The following is an 8901-nucleotide window of genomic DNA, read 5'->3' on the forward strand; positions in this document are numbered from 1 at the left end:
GTTTTAAATTACAACTCAATAACCAAAAGGACTAACTCTAATGCCTTAATCCCTACAATCAATCCAATTATAGATACCCATTTCCATACTATAAACTCCAGCATAGAAAGCTTAACACATTCTTAAGATTTACTTGCCTACGATTACACTTCTCCATAAGTAATGTAGGTTACAATTTAAGAGCAAAACCTAAGCAATTAAAGAACTTCAGTAACTTTGTCGTCAGGACTTGGTTATTAAGTTGAGCGTCTTGAATCTTTCAAAGTACCTCTTGCTATGAATGTTATTTACTATTATGATATAAGCATGTGAGAGTCACATGGGTAGTTAATTAGTTAAGAGGGTGGTTAGTTGTTATAAGTATGTTAAAGGTATTTTAGTCTTTTCAGCTTTTCTTTCTTCTTCTTCTAGTATATATTGATTGCGTATAATAGTGTAAAGCTTAGGCTTGCTCATTCTTTCAATATCAGAATTATGTTCTAGAATCTTCCTCCATTAACGAGCTCTAGTAGTCCTTATAATTTACATGGTATCAAAGCGGCATGCCTGGATCGCACCGCGTTGGTTTCTGATTTCAATTGTTGTTCTCAATTTCTGATTTCTTAATTACTCGAAGTTTAATTGCAATTTGACAAAAATCGTTGATGTCGGACATAGATTCATCCATGGAAGAAACTGTGTCGATAGATCACAATCATCCTCTTTATGTTGGTCCTTCCAACACACCTAGCTTAGTTGTAGTTCTGGTTAAGCTTGTAGGCTCAGAGAACTATGGGTTATGGAGTAGGTCGATGCGGATCGCTCTTTTGAGGAAGAAGAAACTAGGTTTTGTTACTGGAACATACAAAAGGGATGCGTATGAAGGAGAGCTACTGCAACAGTGGGAAACATGTAATGCCATTGTTCTATCATGGATTATGAACAATGTAGCACCTGAATTGTTAGGTGGAGTTGTGTATGCATCAGATGCGCACCTAATGTGGGACGATTTACGCGAAAAGTTCAACAAAGTGAATCGTGTAAGAATTTTTCAATTGCATCGTGAAGTTACAACTTTGGCACAAGGAACTAGTTCTGTGTCTATATATTTTTCGAAATTGAAGGAACTTTGGCATGAGTATGATATTTTGGTTCCTTTCCCAAATTGGATTGAAAAATCGAAGGATCATGCAGAGCAATTGCATCAACAGAGAGTTATACAGTTTTTGTCTGGATTGAATGATTCGTATGATCAAGAAAGGAGACAAATTCTCATGAAAGCTAATGCTCCCTCTCTAAACCAGACCTATACAATGATTATTCAAGATGAAATCTAATAGACAATTGGTGCAAACCCAATAACTGATAAGATGGAAGCTATGCAGGCAGGAAGAGGAAGGGGAATATAGCAACTCCTTCAATGTGAATTCTGTCATTTGAAGGGGCATACAAAAGAGAATTGTTACAAAATTATAGGTTACCCTGTTGATTTGTTCCAAAGAGAAGATATGGTGAAGGTGTGAAGAATGCAAGTTGGCAACAAAATTCTAGTGTTGGAAAGCCAGGAGGATGGAATGCAGATGGTAAGTAGGGTGGTTGGAGAAGAGAGCCCATGGCAATGATCAATAATGTAGATGTGTCTTCATCATGCGTGCAAGGAAATGGAGATAATGCATTTAGAGCTACTGAAGCAAATGAAACTAGGGATACCACTACTTTACAGATGACCATTACAATCAGATATTGAACCTGCTGAGCAAGGAACCTGAAGAGCACCATGCCAACATGGCAAGTATAGGTATAGGTATAGGTATAGTTAGCTTCCTAATGACAAGTTATACACAAAATCAAAAGAACAAGGAGTGGATTATAAACTCAGGTGCCACACATCATATTACCTCTAATATAGAAATATTAATAGATACTAAATGCACATAAAAGACAGACAAGGATAGAGTACATCTTCCTACTGGGAGAAGGCTGACATTACCCATACTGATAGTACAACCTTATTATATAAGAGGATAATCAGAGATGTGTTTTATGTTCCAAACTTCAAGTTTACCTACTATCAGTGTCAAAGCTAACTAGGGAGCTGAATTGTAATGCAAACTTTTTTCTTGATTTTTGTATATTTCAAGACCTTTGGAATGGAAAGGTGAAGGGGATTGGTAAAGAAATAGGAGGTCTATATCTGCTCAAGGATGATCAATGTGGAAGACTAGCTAGTAGAATAAGGACTTCCAATACTGTGAGCAAGATGGCTAAAGGTTCTTGTGGCCTGTGGCACAAGAGACTAGGACATCCTTCCTTATCAGTGATGAAAAATATAGTAGGTCTACATTATAAGTAAGTAGTGTGCTACAAGATAGGTGCATTGTGTTTCCTTTGGCAAAACAAACTAGACTGAAATTTTCATTAAGTGATTCTAGAGCAGATACATTGTTTCATCTTGTGCATATGGATTTATGAGGACCTTATAAAATTGCTACTTTTGACAGAAAATAATACTTTTTGACAGTTGTGGATGACCATTCTAGATATACATGAATATTTTTTTTTGCAGTTAAAATCTGAAGCCACAGTAGTAATAAAAAAGTTCTTAACCATGCTTAGGAATCAGTTTGGCATTGTAGTTAAGGTGATAAGGTCAGATAATGGGATAGAGTTCTTCAACAAGCAATGTGCAGAGTTGTTGAATGCGCTGGGTATCATCCATCAAAGTAGCTGTCCATATACCCCACAGTAGAATGGGATAGTGGAGAGGAAGCATAGGCACATACTTGATACTGCAAGAGCCGTAAGGTTTGAGGGCTCAATTCCAATCAAATACTGGGGAATGTGTGTCAAAGCAACTGCCTACTTGATCAACAGACTACCATCCAATGTCCTAGGGGCAAGACTCCATATGAGGTCTTTATTGCAAGAAGCCTAGTCTTGCACACCTTCAAGTTGCAGGATATCTTTGGTATGCTACAAATGTGGTTAAGACAGATAAATTTGCAGAAAGGGCTAGAGCAGCTGTTCTTATGAAATATTCTGAAACCCAGAAAGGCTACATTTTATTTGACTTATCTACAAGGCAATTTTTCACGAGTAAGGATGTTGTTTTTAGAGAATCTGAGTTTCCATTTTCTAAGGAGAATGAGAACAATTCAGTCACTCAAGAGTGTGGAGGAGAAACCTTTACATACTAATATTTTGCAGGAAATAAGAAATTTAAATTCCATGGAGGAAGTAGTAGCTCTGCAGGACAATAGCAGAGTACAGTGCAAGAGATAGACTCATACTCATTGAATTTGCAGGAGATGGATGTTGCAGGAGTCCCTGAGAATGCACAGGAGAGATCAACCACAATTAAGAATACAGGAATTCCTGATAATGCACAGGAGAGATCAACCACAATTGAGGAACAGGAAAGAAATACAAACGAGCAGCAGAAAAATACAACAAGCTCAAGATCAGATAGAAAATCTACAAGGCAGGTCAAGGAACCAATATAGATAAAAGATTACGTGACAACCAAAAGGAACACAAATTGCAACTATCTTATATCAAATTACTTAGCCTATGACCAGACCATTCCACGCTACCAATGTTACTTAGCAAAATTCTCTCAGTTGACTGAACCATAGGTGTTCAAGGAGGCTGTGAAGGATAGTAGGTGGATAGAAGCAATGAAACAAGAAGTGAAGGCATTAGAAGACAACACATGAAAGGTGGTAGACTTACCAGCAGGGAATAATGCTGTTGGATCAAAGTGGGGTATATAAAATCAAGTTCAAGGCAGATGAAGACATAGAGAGGTTCAAAGTCAGACTGGTTGTAAAAGGATATAGTCAAAGGGAAGGCTTGGACTACCATGACACCTTCTCGCCAGTGACAAAAATGGTTACTATGAGGACTGTTATTGCATTGGCTGCTTCAAGAGGCAGGGGATTATACCAGATAGATGTTTATAATGCTTTCCTACAGGGAGATCTATATGAAGAATTGTATATGGAGTTCCCTAAAGGTTTTAGAAAGCCAAGAGACAAGAAGGTGTGCAAATTAATGAAGTCACTATATGGACTCAAGCAAGATTCAAGACAATAAAATATTAAACTGAGGCTTTATTGGGGGCTGGTTTTGTACAAAGCCATCATGACTATTCATTATTCACACTGAGGAGTCAAGAAGGTAAAGTGGTCATCCTTGTGTGTGTAGATGGTCTCCTCATCACAGGAAGTTGTGCAAATCTGATTAAGAAAGCCAAAGACATACAACATCAAAACTTTAAGGTGAAGGATTTGGGAGAATTGAAATATTTTCTGGAAATTAAAGTCCTAAGATCTAAGAAAGTAGTACTACTGAATAAGAGGAAACATGTGCTAGAAATGATATCAGACATGGAATTAAGTGGAGCTAAACCTGTATGCGCATCATTGGAAGTCAATTCAAAACTTACTTCAATAGAGTATGACAAAGCAAATGGAATCACATGGGACATGGCTTTACAAGATGTCCGCACTTATCAGAGGCTAGTAGGAAAACATTAATTATGTTGTACAAGCCTTGAGCTAGTTCATGCATGCACCAAAAACGTCTCATTGGGATGCTGCTTGGAGAGTGGTAAGATACTTGAAGAGTGCACATGCCAGGGTATATTACTGCAGTATGAATATGCTAAAGAGCTCACATGTTGGTGTGACTCAGATTGGGCTGCTTGTCTTAATAATAGAAGGTCTATTACTGGTTATGCTATCAAGTTTGGCAACTCATTGATCTCTTGGAAATCGAATAAGCAACAGACAGTTTCAAGGAGTTCAACTGAAGCAGAATACAAAATTATGGCTGCAAGTATTGCAGAATTGACTTGGCTACTTGGTTTATTTAAGGAGCTGGGTGTGAAAATAGAACGACCAGTCACAGTGCTCAGTGATAGTAAGTCAGCCATTCAACTAATAGCCAATCCTGTGCTTCATGAAAGAACAAAGCATATAGTGATCAACTGTCATTTCATTAGAGACAAAATCAAAGAAGGGATGGTAAATACAACACATGTCAGCACTAAGGAGCAGCAGGCAGATCTGTTAACTAAAGCTTTGGAAGTTGCTCAACATGATTATCTACTTGGCAAGCTTTGAGTGTTTAATATTTTGCACCCTCCAGCTTGAGGGGGCATGTTATGATATAAGCATGTGAGAGTTACATGGGTAGTTAATTAGTTAAGAGGGTAGTTAGTTGTTATAAGTAAGTTAAGGGTATTTTAGTCTTTTCAGCTTTTCTTTCTTCTTCTTCTTCTAGTATATATCGATTGTGTATAACAGTGTAAAGCTTAGGCTTGCTCATTTTCTCAATAACAGAATTCTGTTCTAGAATCTTCCTCCATTAACGAGTTCAAGCAGTCCTTACACATTTACCTTAATAAATCATATGTGTTTGTGCGAAATAGTGATAACCTTGAACATTAGCTATATGAAGCTTTATATAGGAGTGGCCTAAATTCTTTTCCATTTGTAGCTTCAAACCTTAAAATAATTCGGACTTAAGGAAAACAAATCCTAAAAGGATTTTATTTTCTTTCAATTAAAGACTCTTTCACAGGATTTCCTTTTCATGCAAGTATTCGCATAATTAATGAATTCGTGTTAAACATAAATTCTTTCAGCTAGTATTTTCTTGTAGCAACAGAATCTCTCCAATTATCAATAGGAATCGTTTAAACCAACCTGCACTAGAAAATACTCTTCAGCTTCTAATCAACAAACTTCAAGCGGCCTGCTAGTTTGCAAATGTTTATTAATCATCAAAATAAATTAAGCTCATCTCAACAAAAAATTGGTTATTTTTGAATGACCAGTCCGAAAATTGGCTAGACCGTGCTATTTTAACAAACAAAAAAAACATCACGAGGTGGGCTAACAATGATAGGAGTTTAACTTCAATATATCAATAATGTTAATAATTTTATACTACTAAATCACTTAAATGAAAACACAGGTAGCTCTCAATAAAAGATTATTTTAGTAAACTGAAAAATAAGGCATAGTATTTCATATAACAACAGGTTAAAATGTCCATAATATTTCTAGTAAGAAACTTCAAATTTTAGAAAACAGTATGACTGAGAAGCCTCCTCTATGTTCTCCTAGGATGATGTGATGAACCCTTGTACATTCCTTTTTGTGAGAAATTTGGTCTTCTACTCACTCGAATTTTCTCATTATTGTGCCCAAATTTGAGCCTTTTCTTTGGGTGGATAGAATCATTAACAATCTCCACTTGCATTCGATGACTCTTTGGCCTCAAAGATTTTCTCATATGCTCTTTCCTATGCTCCCTAATCGATCTTCTTCTTCTTCTTCTTCTCCCATCAATTTTTCTAGATGAAAAGCTCCCTTCACCTTCTTCTTCACTACACGTGCTAGATATATTCACTACTCCTTCAATGTCAGATTTTTGACGTCTTCTAGTTGTAAGAAGAAGTTGCTGAAGCTTGAAACAGAGGAAAGTGCAACAGCAATCTAAGACTGAGAAACAAGTGGAGAAGCAAGCCCAAGTACATCTACACAGTATGTGACAAATGCACTGACAAATTCCCAACTTGTAAAGTAAGTAGAGGAATAAGACAACTGCACATAACCAAAGGAAACTTGATGTAATCACACTCCCAATAACTTGTAACATTAACTATGATGTGTTAGTGCCTGAGAAAATATATGTACCAATTCATTCAACGCAATCAAAGGGGCCAAAAATATGTGAAATATTTTAATTTCATCATCCGGTACGTACACTTTCAGTTCATCGTATCCTTGTTGTCAGCAAATCGTCTAGTATTTGTCCTTGATCCAAAATCCAAATGTTTGAATATGATTTGCCCGTCTAATTTTGATTATGATTTAAAAATAATCTATAATTTTTTATTTTGGACCTACATTAGGGTCAAGTGAAGATAAGAGGTCATTTATTAACAACAAAGATATAAATGGTCCTTAATTATAATAGAGGATAAAATTAAGATATTTTGCACATTAGAAAAGTATTTAAATAATTTTCCTATAACAATTCAATCCAGATAATAAAAAAATAGTTAATCTATGGAAACCCTTCACGTGAATTCATACTCTTTTCCCGAAACCATGCATAATAATATTATTTTTTTTTTAAAATTACTTAAATATATGTGTGCGCACCCATGCTTAAAGACTCATATGGTGCAATAATTATTGGGTGCACATCTACAAGTGAAATTGGCGGTTCAACGCCCACTTCGGATTGTCTTGTTTTCGGCACAGAGTACAAATATATGCATATATATAAATCACTAAAATTTCAATAAATATATAATTTTGAACCGATAATTTTAAAAGTATAGTAGGTCCATGGTAAGAGACTAAAGCGAAACTCGTCAAATATAAATTTTAAATACACCTTTTCACAAAAGTGCGCTCATCATCTTGAAATTCTGGATCCGCGACTGATCATTCCAGGCATATTTTCCGAAAGTTTAAAGATATCGTATTAGTAACTTTGCAAAGCTTCTATACAGGTTATTGGGTCCAATGTGCACATGAGTAGCTTTTCATTTGTTACTACATAAAAAGTCACATTCAATCAATATTACAAAATTGGGTGCAATGTGCAATCTCTGCTTGTAATGTGTGTAAACCTTAAAAATTGCTTTGAACAGATTGTAAGCCATGAGAACCAAGTATTGTAATGTAGAAACTCACCGAAATATAATAGGATTGACACCATGGCCGATTTGAGCAGTTGAGAAATGCAAAAATTCTCTATGTAACATAGAAAATCCCATGTTGGGGCACATACAGAGCTGAACAATTAATATCAAAAATATAAAATTGTGACAACACTTAAAAAGGAAATTAAAGAGAACGCAAAAAAAAAAAAAAAAATGTTAAAGAACAGAGTCCTAATTTTTACTTCAAAATAGACTAGAAATTGTTGAAGCAAATGAAACATTTACCTGCAAGCCTTTCCAGCCAAGAAATCAAGTGGATGACCAAGCAATTTGCCCAGAATTTCCCCAAAACCTGATAACACTGTACCCATGACATTCCCCATTCCCTATTAAACCTGTTTACTCTCTATCTATAATTTCCTGCTGCAAAAATCAAATAAACTTGAAAAGTGAATCCGAAATCAAATGAAGGAAAGAATAATCTGACTATACTACTTTAAAAGCGAAAGACATTCCTTCATATATTCAAGCAAATTAAACATTGAATTTGGACTTCCATTAGAAGCAATCAACTACGGTGGATCGGCGAAAAAGGTGGTTGATAAAATGATTAGTGCAGTGGCTTTTAATGGATATAAGTTTGAAGATCCATCGAATAACTGCTTTCTTTCACGTTTCATATTTAATAATTGTTGGAAATTCTTAATAATAATAATAATAATAATAATAATAATAATAATAATAATAATAATTATTATTATTATTATTATTATTATTATTATTATTATTATTATTATTATTATTATTATTATTATGATGATGATGATTAGGGATGGCTTGAGGGTAAGACTAGTAAAGCCTTTACTTTAGGTCCCCTAAATTTTGGGGCCCCAAAAAAAAAATTTAATTGTGATTTTCTATCTTACTAGTATTAGTACCCGCGCGGATGCGCGGACACTAATTATGTCAAATATTTAAGCTATTTGGATTGTATGTAAATAATCTTAAAATTTATATCTTCTTATTAAATATAGATAATCATTGGATATTAACTACATGAAAAAAATTAACAATTTCTTCTATTTTTTTTTTCTTTTTTAATATCATTCTTGCCGGCGTCATTAGATCCTAAAAATAGTCAGGAAACAGAATAATAACTCATATTTATAGCAAAACAATCAAATGTTAGACAATGAATGACTCTTTGGATAAGACTTAACTCTTTTACTACTACT

General features: G+C 34.9%; 2 protein-coding genes across 2 annotated transcripts; one reads left to right on the forward strand and one right to left on the reverse strand.

Annotated features, from left to right (window-relative positions):
• Positions 1-644: 644 nt before the first annotated feature.
• LOC142170281 (uncharacterized) lies at positions 645-1316 on the forward strand. Its single transcript, XM_075232156.1, has one exon. It carries the CDS (start codon positions 645-647, stop codon positions 1314-1316), a length of 672 nt encoding a protein of 223 aa, XP_075088257.1.
• Positions 1317-5971: 4655 nt separating this feature from the next.
• On the reverse strand, positions 5972-8303 carry LOC107816803 (uncharacterized). Its single transcript, XM_075232469.1, has 3 exons — positions 7952-8303; positions 7698-7798; positions 5972-6593 (listed from the first exon to the last, which is right to left on the reverse strand). The coding sequence occupies exons 1-3, from the start codon at positions 8047-8049 to the stop codon at positions 6100-6102; spliced, it is 693 nt and encodes a 230-aa protein (XP_075088570.1). The 5' UTR covers positions 8050-8303; the 3' UTR covers positions 5972-6099.
• Positions 8304-8901: the final 598 nt, after the last annotated feature.

The sequence above is a fragment of the Nicotiana tabacum genome, chromosome 16 (genome assembly GCF_000715075.1).
Source record: "Nicotiana tabacum cultivar K326 chromosome 16, ASM71507v2, whole genome shotgun sequence".
NCBI classification, from domain to species: domain Eukaryota; kingdom Viridiplantae; phylum Streptophyta; class Magnoliopsida; order Solanales; family Solanaceae; genus Nicotiana; species Nicotiana tabacum.